At 30.2% G+C, this 22,172-nt stretch overlaps 1 protein-coding gene across 8 annotated transcripts in view; it reads left to right on the top strand.

Moving 5' to 3' along the window:
* Positions 1 to 22,172, top strand: part of LOC106468013 (protein TFG-like) — a 107,009-nt gene that overhangs the window by 82,478 nt on the left and 2,359 nt on the right. Inside the window, exons 1-5 of one of the 8 annotated variants that reach the window (XM_022396296.1) lie at positions 2,117 to 2,139; positions 11,865 to 12,115; positions 16,036 to 16,119; positions 18,143 to 18,298; positions 20,576 to 20,719. In XM_022396296.1, the coding sequence (XP_022252004.1) occupies positions 11,890 to 12,115; positions 16,036 to 16,119; positions 18,143 to 18,298; positions 20,576 to 20,719 (610 nt within the window). In that variant the 5' untranslated portion in view covers positions 2,117 to 2,139; positions 11,865 to 11,889. The other 7 variants (XM_022396295.1, XM_022396300.1, XM_022396297.1 and 4 more) reach the window with 7 other exon arrangements.

Here is a 22,172-nt window from a genome sequence, read left to right as displayed (position 1 = left end):
AAGACTAGACCACATGCTGCGGAGACAAATGCTATGCCACTGTAGATCTGTAAACATGTTCTCCAACTGAACTTAATGATCAGAAATTGCGTTAATGGTGTGTACAATAATGTTCCTATGGCCGAGCCTGATGCTGTGAGTCCCGATGCCAGGGAGATGTATTTTTTAAAGTAAAGAGCACAAATGCACATTGAAGGAGTGTAAGCAAAACATATACCGATTCCAATGACAAAGGAGAACGTCCCAAACAATCCATTAAAATTGTACACGAAGGAGGAAAGCAGGAATCCTAGAGCTGAGATGACAGATCCGGTAACAGCTGACACTCGATGTCCATACTTGTCCATTACAAAGCTGGACATTGGTCCAAACAGAAGTACCAGTCCATAGGTCAGGGAACCAATCCAAGCTTGAAAGAAAAAAATTATTATCTTGGGAATTGCAATGTTTTTTGTTTTTTTTTCTTCACTCTTCTGCTTAGGCAAGTACAAGAAAAACGAGCCTATACGTCATTAACGAGATATAAAAATCAGAAGAAGCAACAGAACTATGACTGAGACATATCATATTTTACTCAGCTATATATATACAAGTAATAAAAAAATTAAAAATAAAAATGACGTAGAGAATACACAAAACCGTACGAAAATCAATACATAAGTAGCCAAATCTTTCCAAGAAAATTTTTTATCTACAACTAAATGTTGAATTCCTTTCATTTACATGAATTCAGGTTTGAATAAAAGCACTTAAGCTCAATAACGCTATAAAGTCTTACAATGGCTAATTCCCATAAGCTTGTAACATTGATTCAGTGTTTATTTCTACAATATTTTGGTGTGTAAATCATCGCAAAAGCTTCAAAAACTGGTGAGCTAGCCCTTCTGACGCCAGAATCACAATAATCAGCAGAACATTTGACTGTTATTCTACTCACCGGTTCTCTACATTAGCGATATTTTGGGCTAAACTGAAGGGCTTAATTGTTTTTGAAAACCTCTAAAACCTAAGATACTTTTTTTCTTATTAACTCTTTCATCCTGTCACAATCACAGTAAATGTTTTATGCTTCTATATTTTTTATCGTAATGCTTGCTTGACTGAAATAACAATTTTAAACACGTTTTGCTTAACAGTATGTACCTTGCTTTTATTTCTAATTCTTCAATATATTTGGCCTGAATTTAACAAAAGTAAGATTGTGTTCTTCTTTGTCGCCACTTAATAGTAATAAAAATAACTTAAGAGGTTTTATTGTTTTCATTATGGTACATTCGTAGAGTTCAATACAATATTAAGCTGTGTGGGTGCAGTACAATATTGTAATTTATTAGCTTTCAGAACAGAAAAGTTATATTATCATATTCGTATTAAATACATTATATGATTAAATAGAAACCCACAAATAATATAAATAACAGTTATGAACTATAACAACAAAATATTACTTATTATTATATTACAATTACAGCTTTTACAGTAAGGAAGAATAGTTGGTACAACGTACGTTTCACTGTTGCGATAATTCTGTGACTTGTAATAAAATAATACTTATAATCAGTAAGTAAACTCTAAATGAAACTATTAACATAATACTTAAGTTATTATGTTACCTGCTTTTACTGTGGTTATTTTAAAATCTTTTATCAAAGCTACCAAAATGAGACCATATGTGTGGAGGGGGCCAAGCAAAAACACGCCAATACAAAACGCTCCAATGCATACGACCCAGGACCATCTTGAGTCCAATATTTTTGGATCTGAGTCTATTTCGAAAATGGGTTTATGATACTGATCTTCTTTTTCCAGCCGACCTTGTAATATATTTCTAGTCACCTGGTATCTTCCAGATGAAAATGATAAACGTGAAGTTGTTGCAACACAAGTTGACACACTAAAAGTGCTTCCAGCATGCGGAATGTTAGCCATACCGTTATCATTTAATTTCTTTAAAAGGAATATTTACTGTGAACTATTCACTTTCTAAGACTAAGCTTGTGTTACTTCAAATTCAATACATTCTTGTTCCTTGAAGATTATGTCCTATTTCACGTGCGCTCGATATTCTGGATGACGTATTTTTCAAAATAACTTTACTTTTAGAAATTGTAAAGTGGGGCGCTGCAGAGCTCGTCTTTGGTGAGTTGGAGTGTTACAATATCTTTTTGGCTTAAGAAGTCCAATTTAAGTTTATGTGTTTCACTTTTTATTCTTTAAGGTTTGGTATTGCTCATTGGTTCTCTGTTAGCATGTATTATATCAGTTTCTCTATTAATAATAGTAATTCATTCTAAAGTAATTATTATTAGTAGTAGTAGTACTACTACTAGTAGTAAAAACTAAAAGTAATTACACGTTCCACTTTTGGATAACTACTATTAGTGTTACTATTACTAATGTAAAGTAATATTACCTTCGAACTTGTTTAGTAGTTTATCAGTTTCAAAATAAAATTATCTTCACAAATTTAAACTAAATAATACTTAGTAAGTAACTTTAACTTGGCGATTTTACCTATTTAACTTTTATTTTTAACTTAATTTAAGTCTGTAGTCTGTAGAAACATGCCAAGTACCTTATGTGGTAAGTTACATTATTCGACTTAACATTATTTGAATAATTTTCTATGAAAGATAAAATTAATAAATCAAATAAATGTTAAAAGAATGGTCTTGAAGACAAATTATAGATTTCAAAAGACTTGGAATGAGTAATTGCATGTAATTTGTAACATTTTTCAAAACTAACATTAAATGATTAATACTGATGTTTGTATTATTACTTCTTAATTAGATCTGTGGTGTGCAAACTTTTTATGGTGTCCCCTTTGTAAACATGTTTTGTTATGCCTGGTCATTTTCCCATTTTAATTGCTGTTACTATTTTACTTAATTGTAATGCATGTGTGAAAAAAAAAAAAAGGTGCAGACAAAAAAAGGATTGAGTGTGTGACTTAAAGGAATGAAATCAAAACTCGTAGCTGCACTTATAACATTGATAAGAATTTTATAGCAAATATTCATTCATTAGTTAGCCAGGCCACATTTTTTATTCAACTTGGGTCATGATGGTGGGTAAAATATTATTTAATTAATTAAAAAAAATACAACTCTATACTTGTGACTAATTGTTTCATTTTTTTGAACATTTGCTCATAAATAACATCAAAAAATTGTTGAAAGATTTAAAGATTTTCTTTAGGTACTTAGAGGTTACAAATGTTTTTAAGGAAACACTCATTTTTCAAATTTAGTGCATTGCATTGTGGTCTGACCAAAGTAGAGGTATAATGTGACATGAAATATATTCATCTCTATTCCAAAATCAATATTATGACTTAACATTTATGATTATGAAGAAAATTAAGCCTTGAAGTATACTTCATCAGGATAGGATCAATTGAATATTCAAAGGAAGAGCTTACTTAACCAAAAATGAGATGTGGTGCTTTTTTTGGTGTAACAAAACTTTGATTTTATAAAAAAATATTTCAAGGAGTTTGTAACACGTGCACAAACTTTATGGTTGTGAGAATTTGAAAGTTGTACGTACTCCCGTATTACATTTAGCTATACAAAACAGCCACAGAAGTAAGAAGTGTCAAAATTAGAAATGAGTTGTGACAGGTAATGTTGTTGCACACATGCACTTGAAAAATACAAGTATATGATATGCAAGGTATACAATAAATACTGTTCATAATAGACAACTGAGAAATGGGGCTTCCAAAAGAACATAGGTTTTTAATAGCATGGGCTAATATGAACAGAAGAAAAAAAACAAATCTAAATGATAAAATTAGGTGAGATCTGTGACATTAAAAAATATAATTTTGAATTTACAAAAATGCCTTAAGTTCTGAAATTTATTTCATGGATCTTATTTATAGCTTTCGCCTTAAAGTGAAGGTAATTTCCTTTAAAGTGATTTCTCATATGAGCTGTTATATCAAATTAACGAAGCTATGGCAATGCCATTTTGTATATTGTTGGAAGTCTTGAAGAAAATAGACAATTATGAAACATGACCTATGGTAAATTCACATGTAGGTTTATTATTGTGTGATGTATAATTGGTTGGGATTTATTACATACATGTGTATATATATTAAATCTCCATGAAAGTTTAATATATAAGAGTGCTTCATAAAGTGTAGGAAAATTTGCTTTAGGGAAAGTTTAACAATTAAAGTATGAAAATGTAGGTCAGCTAAGAAAGCTAATGAAATAAGAAAGGAACTATAAAAAAACCTTAAAGGTTAAAAATGCTATTAAGAAGGAAAAGGAAAAGTTTCAAATTGTGTAAGTTGTGCAATGGAAGAATGTATTAGCTAGCATAATATAACTTATGAACAACAAGGGGTCATCTTGTTTTTCAAAGCTATCCTTTCACACTTCCCCTTGAGAAAAAAGAAAAGTTTAAACCTATCCTTCATCTTTTACTATTGATTACAAACTTTCTGTAAGTTAGTCACCCTGTTATAAAATAAAACTATCTTAACTGTAGCCTAGTCAGTCATTTTCCAAATTTCAAACATGTTTCCTTTCATTCTAGTACTTTCAGAATATAGCACAAAGAAATAAGAAACCTTTATTCTGTGGATAATTAGGTGAACCTCAATATGACCACCTCTTACCCATTTTTGGAAAGAAAGTTGTAACATCTTAACTTGTCCTTGTAAGATAACTATTCCATTCCTGGAATCATTCTGGTAGTCTTCCTTTGAACCCTTTCCAGTATGTCAATATCCGGTCTTAGATAAGAAGACCAAAACTGTACACATTATTACAAGTAACACAATTTTATACCAAACATAGGTAACTTTCAGGTATATTTGAACTATTGGCTGTTGATGAAAATGGAGAAGGAAAGAATCTTGAGAAATTTCCTACTTGTGTATAACAAGCATACTCTAAAGTTTGTGATGTAGCACACAGAAAATCAATTACTTTAATTTGCTAACAAGGTGGTAAAGCTCGGAATAAAGTATAGAGAGTAAATACTATAGTGGCAAGAACTAAGGAGGATCATATGTTTGTATTGCATATTGTAGCTAATCATGTGAGTAATGACAAATGCTGCAAGTTACTTACTAATCAGGTACACAGAGATTTAAGAATAGAAGATGTAAATAAAATCTTTTGTATGAAATGCACTTAACAAAAAACAATCCCAACTTAAAAGTAACCTTTCACACTTTTAAAATTATCCCAAAAAATTTATAGGAACTTAACCAACCATCATATTCACACTACATCATCTGACATTCCATTTTACAAGTTAACTATTAAGAAGGAAAACATTTTTTGTTTATTTTGATATAAACTAAGGTATCAAAAGGCCTTTTGGATCATAAAAAACATTCTGACTTCTACCCTCTCTCAGAAGTCAGAAAATCACTAAATCCAGTCCTGAAACCATATATGTTCATCAATATTTTTCATCTACTACTGCAAAGTTTCAGTATCTGTCACTCTAGGTGACAGTTTTGTTTCACAGATTTACAATTTTATTTGCTACTCCAACTAAGAATGTCATGCACCACTACCACATCTTTTTCTTTATCCATGATTTTTTTTTATTCTGGAAAGCTTTGTTTATCTTTAAGTACAAAGTAACTATTTGTTCAACAGTTTAGGTTTTGCTATTTAAAAGAAATCCCTTTTAAACCAGTTCCTTTAATCAAAGTAGCTTCTAAAGTTAGTTTCCTAAAATCAGTGAAGTAATACATACTTATTCTACAAGTAGTCTAAAGATAAATCTCAATGTTGTGGTCATTGGCATGTAAAGGTATTGTACACCATTCCTAACTGTATCCTCATCGAAACTACAAACAGAGTTTGATATAGCATCTTCTGTAGTAAGTTCTGTGTGCGAGTTATATTAATTCAGTCTAATCATGTCAATTTTCTGACCAGGAGGCCCTTGGTAAAATAAATACCAATAAACATAATTTTCTAGGTGTTTCCATCTAACACCTTAACCCATGTGCATATATTCATTATTCAGTTTCCAAGGTATAACATCTCTTGTAAATAAGCTTAGTTTTATATATATATAAAAATGTTCTAGGGCCTTATGAACTATATAGATTAGAAACTTTGATATAGTTAGCATGTTAGATGTCATTAATATTATTGAATCCTCAATAAATACAATTATGAATATTTTAAACTATGATCATAAAAAGGGGAGAAAAAGGTATTTTTTTTTAAATATGACAACTTAGCAGTGAACTGAAGGTTTATAAGAAAAGTAATAGCTGCCAGGTTTTGGTAAGCACTTCACCATGTCACAACTATATTCAGTGCTTTATTCAAGATTTTAGGTCAATGAGTATTTACTTCCTGAAATCCAACTCAATGCTGAAAAGCAAAATCTCAACAAGTATTTAAAACAATCCACCTTCTTTTCTCCTTAAGGTACATGTACAAATCATCACCTTGACATTGCTTTGCCACATAGAGGTAGTCTTCTGCCTAAAGGTAGAAAAAAGCCACTCTTTCTTAAAGTACTCCCCTGCAGTCCTATATCACAAAACTGGTCTGTGTAGTATGACTAGCCTACTCAAAATGTGATATGACTAGCTTAAGTCTTTACATCACAGCTGAATGAGTATGAATAACTGAGTTTATACTTGACTAGTCTTTTACAGCTCTGCCTCTTAAATAATATACACTGAATTGTGACTAGATTTAAAAGATTCCAGCACTTCTTATGCATGATTACCAAAAACTTTAACTATTTAACTTCAAAAACTTTCACATATTTACATGTTAAATGAATATATTGTACTTGTTCAACAACTCCTATGGGAGCTTAAGCACTCTTTTGGTTTCTTAGCTCTAGGCATATGTGGTTGACAAAGCTGTACCTTCTTTTACTTTTTGTAACCCATAGCCTGACTGTTCTAACTGGATCATAATTTGATAACTGAATATTCAAAAGACTGTCTAGAGTTTCTGCTTTCAATGAACATCTGTATTTGTTATTTATTCTATTTTGGGCACTGAAACTCCTTTCACACTCAACACTTGTGATAGCTATACATAGAGCTATTGTACACAGTTTTGCAACCTCAGACATCACTTTGTTATGCAGTTGTATAACCCTCTGGCACAGACTGAGTAGGTAAATGTTTGTATGAGCCTGAAATTGTATCTTTTAGCATTGGCCACTCTTGCTTGAGTTTTTCTTTGTCTAAGACTTTGCTGACTTGTTTTTGTCCTTCTCTTTGTTCATCCTCCACATGAAGATTGCCATGAACAACAATTACTGTTTGATCAGTTCCATATAACAGTGCAAGAGTCTCAAGAGCTTCTTCACTTTTACCAGTACCTGCCAAATTTACCACCACTGGTTCCACAAGAGGTTAAAGTCTTTAAAAATCTCAGTCTTTTTTTCTGAATCTGTGTTTTATATTATTTTTTAGACTTTATATATACCTCTTTTTCAGGTCTGACAATTAATTTTCAATGTTTTCAGAATACTTTTTAAGTTTTCTCCATTCATAAAAGCACTAGTTTTTCCTTCTTCTTCTCTAAGTTCTATGGTCTTTACAGCATTTCTATCTCATGATTCTGGAAAATCTAACTTGGCTATTGTTGCTTCCATCAATGGCTGTATTTCACTAAATAAATTGTTTTTGTAACTACTTACTAAACATTGCAAGAACATCATGAATATCTAGCATAAATGACACTATCACCACTGTCTTATATTCTGAAAAGTATTTGTGCATACCATGGGCAGTAGCATTTTTCTCTTCTGCAGTGTTTGAAAGAGTAACCAGGACTGAGTTGTAACTATCATACACTGCTTCAACAGCATTTTTAAGCCCAAGCCATTCATGTTATGGGGCTCTTTTATTGTAAGTTGAATACTATTGAGTTTTGAAGTAATATGAAATAATACAAATTGTTAAAATTCTCTCTAAATGTCTTGAGTGTCCAACTTTTTATTTGAATCTGTAACAGCTAAATTTAGGTGATGGGCAATGCAATGGGTTTATACTGCAAAGGGGGAGCACTTTGATTTCATCTGCACCCCAACACCTGTCTTTTTACCTGTCATTATTGATACACCAACTGTTGTTAGAGAAACAATCTTAGCTGGGTCAAGCCTGAGGTTAGTGAGGCACTTCAAGGCACTTAATCAGGTGACTAACAATGGTGTGAGCTTTTCCATCTTCAGTAACTTTGTTACTGCTTCACCATTCTTCACACATACCTTATACATACTGATAAATGTTTCTGTATTGATAAATCTGTGCTTTCATCTATCATTATTGCATATGTCTCAAACTGGCAGATTTCTTCTATAAGTGACTTCTGAATAACTACTTATACATAACTGTATGTCATTTATTGTTACATAGCTTAAATTCTTATATTTGATATTTGTTCCACTCAAATTCTGTAACTCAAGTAAACTGTTGACTTTGTCAGATGGCAACTCCTTCTTTGATACATAAAAGATTGTAGAAACAATTTACTGTCATCATCTGATACAGAGATTGAATTATCTTTTTTGTCAACATCAATGCCATATATTTTACTCTTGACCCCATATTCCAACATTAAGCCTTTCTTGGACTGCTGGTGTTCTGAAGAAAGCCCATGCCTCTCAGTACTGTTCTTCTGAATATTAGGTGATCTCTCATTTACCCATACGCTTCTCACTTTTTCTCCATACAAATGCTGCACTTCAGTCTCTTATCTACCCCTTCACTAACCATGAAAATTTTTTCATCCAAAACTGAATTGTCTTTTCAGAAACAGTAGTTCCAGAATGTTTCTTTGTTGTTTGATCAACAAATTCAGTGCAAGAAATGATATTATCTACAATTTTGCAAACAGTCTTTGCACTGTCTTCAGTTTTATCATCTTGAGTGAAATATTTGTACAGCATACATATTTGTCATGAACTTCCTGATCACATACTAAACTATCGATGAGACAACATTTTTGTAATCTGTGTATCGTGAGTGCTTGATAAAGTTGATAAAAATCAATAAGCTTTTGCCGACTTGGATTGCTTCAGACTGACTGGTTCTGCTAAAATTGAAGCAGCGTGTCATATTTACTCGGATAGCTGTAAACCAGTCGAGATTGCTCGATTAGCTTACATAAAGTTACACCAGATAAAAACAGTGAATAGGAAGTATTAACGGGGAGCTTATGTATGGATCTGGTTGAATAGGAAGTATTAACGGGGAGCTTATGTATGGATCTGGTTGAATAGGAAGTATTAACGGGGAGCTTATGTATGGATCTGGTATAGGGGTGCATTGATGTAAGTGGAGAGATTTAAATGGCTATGGCCAATATAGTGGGATATAAAGGCTGGAGCAACTGAGGTAAGATTCATACCAATACTTAGATGGGCAGAGAAAAGAAACTTTTATCAGGATAAAGCTAGCTAATGTGTGAGAGAAGGTAAATATTATTGGAAATACATTTTTGGTATAGGAAAAATGTTAACTTTGATATGTAATCTGTTTATTTTAGTTCTTTTATAAAATATTCAGTGTGAGAGCTTTAAAGGACAATCTATAGCTTGCTTCTTTTGAAAAAGCCTGCTGTACATTTTATCACACATTCTATTATACTGTTACATTTTAAATCTGTTGTTCTTTCTAAACTTTTGATTTAGAATATTATGGACTAACATTTGAGGTTTTTAACACTGATGATGGAATTTGAAAAATTCTGAAATGTCTGTAATTAAAGATATTTTTGGTATTACTATATTTCTAATATTCATTATAAAACTTTATTTTCCATCCGGTGAACCAGTTTAGTTTTTGAAATATTGTAATGGTCAGAAGAAGGATCATTTGCATAGGACTTTGATCTTGATAGTTCAGTTTGTAGAGCATATAACTAATTAATGTGAACTCAGGGTTCTATGTTCAAGACAGATTTTGTAGAATCCTGATTAATTTTAAATATGTGTGTGGTATATTGAAAATTCAGTCACTGTACTGAGAATAGTTCTTGCAGGAAGTACCAGTTAAAAAGAGGTAACCTGATATCAAAAGCTTGTTTTATCTATAACCATGGGTTCACATAACTGGTACACAGGAATGCATGCATGGCTAAAATAATTAATGCATACTTCAAAGATGCTAAAAAGGCACAAGGGCATACCATCACAACCAAAGTTTTCCTGGTAGTAGGGTTTTATTCCCCACTTCATGTAGGTAACATATAGTTTGATTTTGATATCTGAAAATATACAAAACTCAGTTATTAACTTACCATGCTAGCTAGTTGGATAAGCTGAATAATAACCTAATAAATAATAACAATTTTACATCTACTTCTCATTTGTCTTGCTAGTTTAATATGAACTTCTTTTTTTGGCAAGTTGGATGAAGATGGATAATTTCCATGATTATCAACCATTTTTGTTGGTACTCATTTGAGCACCTGGTATGAAAAATTATGTGAACCTTTGTCTATATCTGTCTAGGGCTGTGTTCAAATGTTCATTTGCTATCCAGGAATTCAAAGATCGTTCTAAATATTTAAAGGTTTGTCAGAAGGTATTCCAGCAGTATCAGATTTTATTTTCTGTTCTCAACAGAAATCATTTGACAGTGTTTGTATAGTCACCATACCTTAAATTTCATGTATGTGGAAATTTCAGTCAATTGATTTGTAAAATACCTATTGCATAGACAGGAGTTGTATTAAAAAGCACATCTCCAAAATGTTATATGTAGCAGTTCATTACATGTACTGTAGCAGACCATAATAGTGAAACATGAGAGTATTTGTAGTGGTTGCATTACTTCAATAAGATGTATTGAATGCCTACTCTACTAGCCATAAGAGGAATGTTATTTTAAACAACAGATTCTCTTTCCTTTAACTTTCTGTTATAGTTGAAAGTCTGTATTTATTTCCTTACCAAAGTGTCATTATTAGTATCTTTTATTTTGCTGTTTTTTTATAATTATTTTTATCATTACTATTTATTCATATGGCTAATGCCTTGTTATAAAAAGATGACTGATAATGCTTTCTTGTAATTTTTTCTTGTAGTTGAAGATTGTATTTATATTCTAATTGAATTGTTAGTGTTGCTTTGCTGTTTATGTATTATTGTGTTTATTAAGTACGTTTAATTAATCAACAACATTATGTTAAACTATGATGACTGTTTATCTGCTTGGAATGGTGACTTGAATAAAGATTTGTTTCACTCAAGTCAGCAGCAGATCTCCTAATTGGTCTCAGTAGGGTGCTTTTATAATACAGTTGTATTATATGTAGCTTATATACGAGTATTGGCTGTAGCATCAAATACATTTACACAAGCAACAAGCATTTTTTTGCTTTTTAAATATGAAAACATTATTACTGCTCTATATTTTTAAACTGTGTGAACATTTTATTTCATTTACATGGATTAACTGTAAAATAAAAGGTCTTCTGATCAAATATAAGATAGTAGCAATGGTGATCAGTAAGTTATGCAAATTTGTATTCTCCAAGGTTTGAACCTTTGTTTGGTAATTTGTTCCAAACCTTTGAATGGCAAAATCTACCTTTGTTACTGGCCTACAACTGACTCATTTTAGGAAGACTTCATATGCAATTCTGCAAGCCCAAATAAAATGTCAGCCAGCTGTTTCTGTATTTTCCTTGTATTGTAGTTGAGGTTTAACATTATTCTATTTGACTTGCCTCTTTTTTTATGATTTCATAATAATTTAAAAGGCAGGACAGCAGCAAATGTAGTATAAGTCACGTGCATCTAATTTTTTATATTTTAAAATATGTTCATTGTAGAGTGATATGAAATCTATAATCAGAAAGTTTTATACTAAGATTTTTCTTTCTGTTGACACAAAGGTACTAACATTGAACTGACAGAACTATGACATCCTATCAAAGGCCTGTCACTGGAAATGATGAAAGTGGCTACAATCAGCTGGATCTGAGTGGCAAGGTTATTATTAAAGCTCAGCTTGGAAATGATATTCGTCGCATTCCAATTCATAATGAGGATATTACCTATGACGAACTGATCTTAATGATGCAACGTGTGTTTAATGAGAAACTTTCAAGTAATGATGAGGTAACAGTGAAATATAAAGATGAAGGTAAGAAAAAATGTTAAAGTTCAGTGATTAAAATATTGTGATATAGGATTATTCTCTAGGGATTCATGCATTTAATGTACTTGTTACTGTACTATGTTTATTGTATAATTACTTGCAATAATTATTTGAATATATTGTAAGAAATTCAGGATGGAAAACACCTGACAGATAGAGTAATTCATCAAAGGAATAGTCAAAATTGAGATTGCAAAACTGATATGTCAGTCTTGTAAATCACAGTTATAGTAACCTTCTACACTTAGAATCGTATAATATAACTAGCTGAAATGCATTAGCATGGATGTATAGATAACCAACAGTAGAAATCTTCAAATTTTCCTGCTTAAATGAGTATTACTATTTTTTTCTAGTGCCTTCTAAGTTTTACTAACAAAACTGTAACAATAACATTCGTATGCTACTTTGCTAGTATCAGTTTTCAACCCAGACATCATTTAAGAGAGAAAAACTTACTGAATTCGTAGTTGAGCACATACATTAATACAAAATCTTTATCTTATAGAAATTGTGTATAAAGAAACGTGAAGCACAAATTTTTCACTGCGAGTATAGAGAAAATAATATTCATTTTATTAATCTATCATTCTTAGAAGTGATGGTTCCCTTCCAGTTAAAGATACAGAGCAGTATCTTCAGAGTTAAAAAATTCTATAAATAATATTGCAATGATACTGAGTTTGCAGTTTGGTAATGCAAATTATACATTTCTTAAGATGTTTAAATCATCTCATTCAGGAAAAAATGATTAAACACTTTTAACTCTCATATTTAAAAATAATCGGATTGAATTAACATAAATTAGTTAAGGTCATTTTGAGATGGGGGTGGGTGCTTGCAGTTGTAAATAAGATGTTAAGAGTTTGAAATAACAGCTTTTCTTTGTTATAAAACTGAATTACCTTGTAAGCGAATTGTCCAACCAAAACAAAAGTTGCTTGGCAGTTTTTGTAGTGCAAAACTGTTCAATCATTCTGTTTTACATCATTCTCTACCATTGGGGTCCAAATGTTGCACCATATTAAGTCATTTTATGTCTTTGCCTTCACAATACTCATTGTAAGGATTTAACAAAAATATATTGTGTCAAATCACTAATTTTCTATATAAAGTGAAAAAAGGACTGCTGCAGCAGTAATTATGATGATTAACTGCAATATTGATTTTTGTACACCTTTTTAAATGTATTAGATTCTTACATGTATGCAATTATAGACCTTGTAACCAACAAAGTCAGAGACCCACAAACAATTTGGGAAATAAATAGTTGACAAAAATGTGTTTCAAAAGCCAGTGAATTCCATATGGACTCCAATTAGTAATTTGAAGGCTAAACAGTATAGATAGTGATGGAAACAAAGGTATACTTTCACAATCGTCAGTATAGGAAGTTCGATGATAAAATATTTACTACAATTATAAGATTGTTAGACATTAAATGTATAGGTTTTAAAGCTAATTTGGTGTATCACTAACACAAGTATATGTAATTGAATTTTTAAATGTAATCCTGCTATAGCACATCTTGCATCTAAGGTTCTATAGCTTGTATGAATGTTATGCATATGTGTGCATCCTATCCTGTGTTTATGATTAGGAATTTTATGAAACACTCAGTATATCCTCAAAGATGCAGAATAGTTTAACATGTACAAAAACTAGAAAGATCAGGTCATACAAAGTCACTAACACTATACAGATTCGTTGAAGGACAAAGAGCAATGGTAGAAGAAATATTGATCTTAAGCCCTTACAGCATAGACTGTCTTGCACTTGCACTATATTGCCATAAAATGACCTATATGCTACTCAGTTTGATTTACATATTACACACTAAGATGTTTATATGCCTTTTTTGTTTAAATATATGTTGTTATTAATACATTTAATACTCGTCTAGCTTCATTTTCATGAAACTTTCAGTTAAGAGTTGCTTTGATTACAACCTTTTCATTGTCAGTTTGAAATGGAATTTGACAGTTTGCAGACTTGGTAGGTGATTTGTCAAATTATGGAAGTCTACCTTGAACAGAAAACCTTCAGCTTGTACTGATGCTCTACCAACCAAGTTACCAGGGCTAATATCTTAAGCAGATAACCCCTTCTACTGTTGTAATGTATCTATTCAACAAATATTTAAGTGAAAGTAACTAACAGTATACATGCTATATCATCAAGCAAGCCATTACACAAGTATCTAACTCTAGCAGAGAAGTATATTTCTTAAAAAAGATTTTTAATTGAGGCTTCCAAAGTTTAGATATTTCCCATGATATTCAAGTTCATAAAGTCAACCTTTTGATTCCACCACTAAATCAGGACACCCATGAGCAAATTATCCAAAGTCCTCTAACAATTTTAGATGCATAAGATAGATTATCTCTAGTTTTTTTTAGGACCCAGAAAGTACAAATTCAAATCATTAAACCTTTCTTCATGACTTAGATTTCTTAAACCAGGTATTTCTTGGTATGCTGGCCCATTTCCATATTTTTCAGTAATAAAGGGCAACTACACACAGTATTGTACATGAGATTTCTTCAGAATCTTGTTCAGGAGTACAACTTCTTTTTTTTTTTTACTGTAAAATTAAAAATTTATTTATATTCTAGAGCTTTATATGTTCTTTTCACCACAGTCAATCATTGAATGCACTTAATTCTTTCCATTTTTAAATAGTGTGCAATGCTCTTCTCACATAAAGGGTATATTTTTATAAATTTCTCTACTGCAGGAATATTGTATTACTTTTCTTACTGTTGAAGCTAATTTCAAGTTTTAACCAATTCACTTAGACTGATCTGATCTTTCTGGATAAGAGAAATTTTACAAATAATTCAAGGTTGTCCAACTCTATTGTCATGACCCATGAAAGTAATCAAAAAATGTTAATTAGTATTTACAATTATTACTATTTTAAATTAGTAGAATGTAATCAATTAATGAACCCAAATGTCAGTTTATTAGTGAATTTTCTTAATTTTTGATATCTTCTTTTTAAGAAAGCAATTAAAATTGTTGACAAAAAAATAATAAAAAACAGAAATTATAGAACAGCTATTCTTTTAAAACCCACCAGTAACGTTTTTTAATTCTTGAAAAAATAAGAAATTCACTGTCCTCTTGGGTTCTATTACCAACCAGTATTCTATCCAATTTATAAGTGAACCACTAATTATAGAGAATTCCAATTTTTAATTAATGTTGTGCATGGTACACTATCAACAGCTTTTTGAAAGTCAAGTTGTAGAACTTCATGTAGGGTACTTTCATCCAAAATCAGATTCATCATCAGAAACTCAAGTAATTTAATTGGCTAAAAAGTTATTATAAGCCATATTTTTTATGAGTGTGATAACTTCTCAAGATATTTCTAAATGTTCTTCTTCTTATATAACTGTATTTATCAATATCTGTTTATATGAATGAAAAACTCAAAAATTTTAATAACATTCACTAGTAAATACCATGTTTTTGTGATCTGTGACTGCCATATATATAATATATATATATATATTAGTATAAAACTGAAAGATTATTATAAGATTACCTGTGACATTTAAATTTGTATGATTTGTCAATAAAGCAAAATCTTTAAGAATATGAATGTAAAATATGTAAATTCAACTATTTTTCATAAAGTTCTAAAACCTACAAAACCAGAAGATTATACCTATCTGCAGTGGTTCATAGAATGTATTAATAAAACCTATGTACCTGAAAAACTATCATAGAAATTTATAAAAATCATGTTAATATGATTTTGGAAATAAGGAGAGTTGTTAATATAGAACTTTGGACTAAATTTACATTTTTTTTGTTGCTTGTTCATCTGGGAAAAAAAGGTATTTCAGTTAAATGTTGCTTGTGATAATTTATTAACAGTTTTTATTTTTCACCAGATGGGGATCTTATTACAATATTTGACAGTTCAGACCTCTCCTTTGCTATTCAATGTAGTAGAATCTTAAAGCTAACAATATTTGGTAAGTTTCTCGTATTTTCAATCACATTGTCTTGCATTCATTTGATACTTTAGCTCAAAATTATTATCAAAAATGATAATTTTAATTTTAGTACTTAGATTATTATTTTCAACATGATATAATGATTATAGAATTTCCTTTTGATTGGGGTTCAGTTACTGTGAGAAATAAAAATATATTAGAGAAATGAAATACTAATGAAAAAATACAACCAATTTAAATATAACAAGCCAATGAAACAGCTAATATGTAGTTAAGGTATATCCTTAAGAATGATATTTGTATCAAAACAATAAAGATAATAACTGCTGGACAGGCTAAAATTTAAAATGTATGAAATAATAAAACACTTTACTATGGTAGTCTTACAGTTTGTTTGAATTGAAATGTGAGAAATAGGATTAAAAGTAAAGTCAAATACAAACCTTAATATATTTTCAGGATTTCTTTTACATTACTGTGATGTCAGTCTTTAGTTATGGTGCTGAGCCCATGAGTAAAAAGTTCTATGTAAATTATTACAACTGTAAGCAAGGTTTTTTAATGTGGTTTAAAAATAATTGGACTTTGCAACTTCAAAGTAGAATATAATTACATAATGAACCAAATCAGATTTAAGGGTATAATTAATGTAAAGTAAGTAGGAACCACCATCAGATATGTATTTTCACTCTTTAAGAATTTGTTCATGAAATACATCTAATTATTTACTACTTGTTTTTGATGATTTTAAACAATCAAGTAAGTTGCAGTCTCCTAAAGATTTGTATCATTCTTTGACAAAGACTGTTTAAAAAATAAAAAATTACACAAGGCTGACAAATGAGTACCTGTAACTTTGTTTCGTTTGGTAGTTTATCCTTTTTTTTATTTTTTTGGTTGAAAAACTGTGTAGGGCATGGCTGGCTGGTCAAATGCAGTGTCTAGGGTGATTTGATACTAAACAGAGAAAAAAAAATACAATTGAAAAATGAAGTATTATATTGATAGGAATATCCAGTATAAGTGTTAGAAGTAAAATCCAGAATAAAACAAGATTTACTTAACTTTGCACTTGTAAAATATAAATAACATACTGTTATAACTGTGTCTATTTTTCCAGTTTTCCTTGATATATTTCTTAAAATCAATTATTTTGTATTTTTAAACACCAAGTTTGAAAAAGTGTACCTTTGCTGATCTGGAGATATATTAAACAAGAAAGAGAGAGAGAATTTAGAAATTTAAAAAGATAGCTTATTAAAATGTGCTTATTAAGATGTGCTGGTATGAAAACTGAATTAATTAGCTACGCAAGCATTATTAGCTGATGATTTGTTTAAATTTTCATACTTACTTATCCCCTTTATTTTGAAAAACTTATGATGCAGCCAGAAACAAGGCAACCCACTATGAACTGTGCCCAGCCCTAGGCCATACAAGTTGATTTGATATAAAATATAGGCATAATAGTTGTAAAACAAAGAACATCAATAGTAGTGGCTAGTCTGTTCAGAAAGGTAAATGTGCTGTATTATTATTATTTGCTTGAATGGGCAAAGAAAATCAGCAAAAAGAGATTTCAAAAAGCTATATAAATGAATATAAACCAGGTTTGAAACTTACTATATTATATAAAATGAAACCTTCTGATTAGTAATTTAAAACAAAGGATTGTAAGCAAATCAAAGATTTTTAAGACTACCTCATTTTAAAATGTCTGTGATTGTAGAGGAGAGCTATTACATTACAATGCATATTGTCTACTGTATGGTGAATTCTCAAATTTTATGCATGTTGATTAGATTTAGATTTGAGTTAGCAAGTTAAAAAACACTAGTGGCTATTCTTAGAAAGCATGGAATTATTTTCAAACAATTAGATATAGATTGGCACATGAAACAAAAAAAAAAGAAACAAAACTTATTTTGGGCTCTCAATTCTTTTTTAAGTTTTTGAATATGGAAGGGTTCATAATTCTTAATTTTGTTTATACTCATCTGGTTAATTGGAACATCTCTATCATACTCTCTGTATTTCACAGTTAATGGCCAACCCGCTCCACTGGAAACTGATGAATTGAAACATATTCGAAAGGAACTTCAACAAATTAGAGACAAAGTGAACCAGCTGCTTGACCATCTGGAACCTTCTCATGTGATTTCTGGCACAACAGATGTAGTATCAGGAGAACCACAAGGTTTGTCACTAGGTCTTACAGCATTCAGAATGTTTGACAGAATCATCAAACCCAGAAGCAAAGTGATTAATTATATATTTAGTTTAAATTTTTACTGTGTGCATAGCTTTTCAACTTCTTTTTTTAATGTGAGAAAGTGTACATACTATTCTGTCATCAGAACCAACGTTTTTATAATATTCTCTTGTGTACATCTGATTCCCAAAGCTTAAAACATACATTAAGATGTAGAGCATACAAGCTGGTGAAGCATGGCTTATTATTTAATATTTAACACTACATCACAGTAATACCAATAATTTGAAACTCATCCTTATTTACTTGCCCATTACAGGATTCCAGTGAGAAAAGGCTAGATGGCATTTCAATTATACTCTCTCTGTTTTATTGCGTGTGATGAGGACTTTTGAATCAGTTATTTAGGGAGACATCATGTCTTGTGATGTAAAATGTCTAATAGCTTATATATTCTTAGAAGAATTAGAGAGTCAATAAATCATGTTAGCTAAAACATTCTGTTTGTTTTGGCTATTTAATGAGTAATAAGGGAAGAAAAGTCACAAAAAGAATATTCTGGTTATGAATTTGTGCTTTTCTTGTGTTAGTTTTCAAAATTTCAGAGTTGACTACAGGGTTGAAAATCAATATATATTTTGAAATTGTGACTCGTAGTCTGTAATGCTGTGATCATGTAAAAAAAAAAAGAAGACGTGTCAAAACATTGGTTTTTAACTTTTATCACACTTAAATGGGAGCATTCCACTTTGAGGGCAAAATTATACCATTGTATTAAAATTTTACAGAAAGTAAAGTTGTCATTATTCCATGCTCCAAAATAAAACTTCAGACTTAAAATTTATTGAATAAAAGAACTATTATTTTTGTATTTAATTATGTATTTAATTTCATACATAAAAAAAAAGTATACAAATTTTGATTTCTGGGTGGATTTTAATGTTCTTCAAATGTTATCATTAGTGTTTGGGAATTTCCTGAATTTTGTCTGAGCATAATAGGGCACCTAGGAGGAAAGACGTTATGGTTTTGAGCAAAACAGCAATAATTTGACATTGTAACTTGAATACAAATGTAGTTTTATTGATTTTTAGCCAGTCACTGTTTCTCAACCTTTTTTTAATTTCCTATATCTCAGCTTCCAGAAGTCAGAATAGTAATCCATTTTTTTTTCTACTCTATAAAACAATATGCCTTACAGTTTAGCGAAAATTTGCATAGGAAATGGAACAAAGTCAAAAAAGTTTAGCGTGGTGATATGTTGCTAAAAGAAGAGATGTTTCTGAACAACTTTTTCCACATGTACAGTTTTTTATTTTGTATTTTTAAGCTTACTTTATAATTTTATATTCTATTTGAATTATAATGTTCCAGTATGATAGGAAATGTTTTTATAGAGCAAGTTCAGATAGGCTTAGTTAAGTCGTGTTGCACTTGTCTATGTTAAGTTTCGTTTGGTCAACAAAGCCATTGTGTTAGGCCTTTTTTACGTTAAGCCTTATCAAACTATGTAATTGCTTGAATGGGCAAAGAAAATCAGCAAAAAGAGATATCAAAAAGCTATATAAATGAATATAAACCAGGTTTGAAACTTACTATATTATATAAAATGAAACCTTCTGATTAGTAATTTAAAACAAAGTAGCTTGCTTACAATTTTGGTACAGTAAAAGGTTTTTTATTGTAAGCCACTGACTGGAAATACAGTGAAATTGCACGTGTTGTTTGTTTTTGAGTAAAGAAAAGAGATAAACTTTGTTATATAAAATATAAATGTTATAGGTAAGTTTTACAAGAATATAGGAAGATATAAAGATCAGTAATTAAAATATATACAATTGTGTTTTTGTTTTTTTAACATATCACAATGAAATTTTTCAAATCTTACTAACAGCAAATTCATATAAATATCACAGATATTTCCAAAAGCTGCATAATCTTTAGAAAGTTCTTCTGAAGTTTCATACTATTTCACCTAGTAGTTTTTCTTGCAATACAATAAAACAACATAGTATACAACAAGTGAGTTGAATCAAGTAGCCAGTAGAGTTAAATCATGTATTCCGTGTATTCTGACATTACAAATCAGCATTTCAAGAATTTTGTATTTTGGTAATTACCATTATGAAGTTTTCAATTTTTGGTGGTTTTATATTTTATTTTAAAGAAAAAGTGTTTTAATTGATGTTATTTAAAAAGGAAAACTGTAGTAATTCAAATTTTGTTATTTTTTAAGAGTAAATATTATTAATTTTTTATTAGTGTCCCAGATGGCTGCCAGTGCGGGAGTATCAGCAAAAGTTAATATTACTAACTCAGCTAGTTCAAAAGAATTTGATCCTTTCAACAGTGATACAAAGAAACTAGAAAAACATATTCCAGCTGCTGTGTCAAAAACATATGACGGTATAGCATGTAGTTTTCTTTCATTTTTACAAACTAGTTACCAACTATATCAATATTTTAATGTTCCAATTTTCCTAGTTTGGTAGTAGATTATTGTATTATCCTCTTACCTCTAAAACTTTTGTTTTAATATTAGGGAGAGAGAAAATTACCTACTTCTTAAGTGTTGTTTGCAATCCATGTGAAATGCAATTGATAAACATTTAACCAGTGTTATTGCTAAACCTTAAAAATTGTATAAAAACAGAAAATGTTGATGGATTCACATACTTTAAAAAAAGATATATATAGTTAAACTATGCAATTAGATCACTGAGAAAGCTCAGCTAAAATAAAACGAAATAAATTAGGCTATAGGTAAATTACAATAATCAGAAAGCATGGTTTAATTTTGGTTTCTGACATGGGTTTCAGTAAAAAAATGTAGTTTTGTACAATGATATAATCATAATACAGTAAATAATGAAGTTAGTCTTGTAATCATGTGGGTAGTTGTGACTAATTCTAACTAGATTCCAGTAATATATGATACCAAAAAAATGTCATACTCCAAATTTTAAGGTGCTTGTGATAAAAACAAGATATGATGTTTTTTATTTCAATAGCCTTGTAAGCTAAGCTTAATTATGTATGTGTATCCTCTTGGTAAAAAATACTATGTTAACAATGGGATTTTTAAGCCCTTAATTAATTTAGGTGAGATAATATTATGGTATTGCACTTAATTTATTATTATAAATTTAGGTGACTTAGAAAAGACTTTAAAACCCTATATTATATATATACACACATCCATTATAAGCGGCCTTACTGTATTTGTTTGGTTTATTGACACAATTTGTGATGATGAGCCTATTCATTGAATTACACAAAAATGCAGTTCCCAGCAAAGAATATATTAAGCCTCTGTCACTGGTAATATTTTCTGTTTTACCTTTGGTGAAAATAAAAAAAAATGTGATAACATCATTGAACAGCAAGAGTATTGTCATGGCTGTACAGGCTGTCTTTTGAGAGATAGATTTGGTTAAACATTCTAAACCAAGAGAATTATCATTCCTGCAGTGGAGGAGGTCTTCAGTAATAAGGTCATCATGGTTAAATGAGCTGTCAAAAAAGGATATTTACTGTTAGACACACATATTCAGAGTATTAAAAAACAAAAAATACTAAAGATTAAAAAGTTATCTTGCTTGCCATCTTTCTCTTTTTGATGAGTATAATTTTTTTTGTTTCTTAATATCCACTTGAAATGGGTTTTGAGGTTTTCTGAATTCATTTAGGCAAGTCTGCTTAATTTGACATTAATTTTGAAGGGATGAACATTATCAAAATTAGCTTACTTTTCTAGTCACCATTCTTGATGCTAGGCTAGATTTGTATCAGTTTGGCATTCTGATAAATAAAAATTGTAAAATTTAATTATTGTAAATGTCAGTGCTAAAGTTTTTTT

The sequence above is a fragment of the Limulus polyphemus genome, unplaced genomic scaffold (genome assembly GCF_000517525.1).
Source record: "Limulus polyphemus unplaced genomic scaffold, Limulus_polyphemus-2.1.2 Scaffold2832, whole genome shotgun sequence".
Lineage (NCBI taxonomy): Eukaryota > Metazoa > Arthropoda > Merostomata > Xiphosura > Limulidae > Limulus > Limulus polyphemus.
The sequence above is the reverse complement of the archived record's forward strand: the minus strand, read 5'-3'. Positions and strand labels throughout refer to the sequence as shown.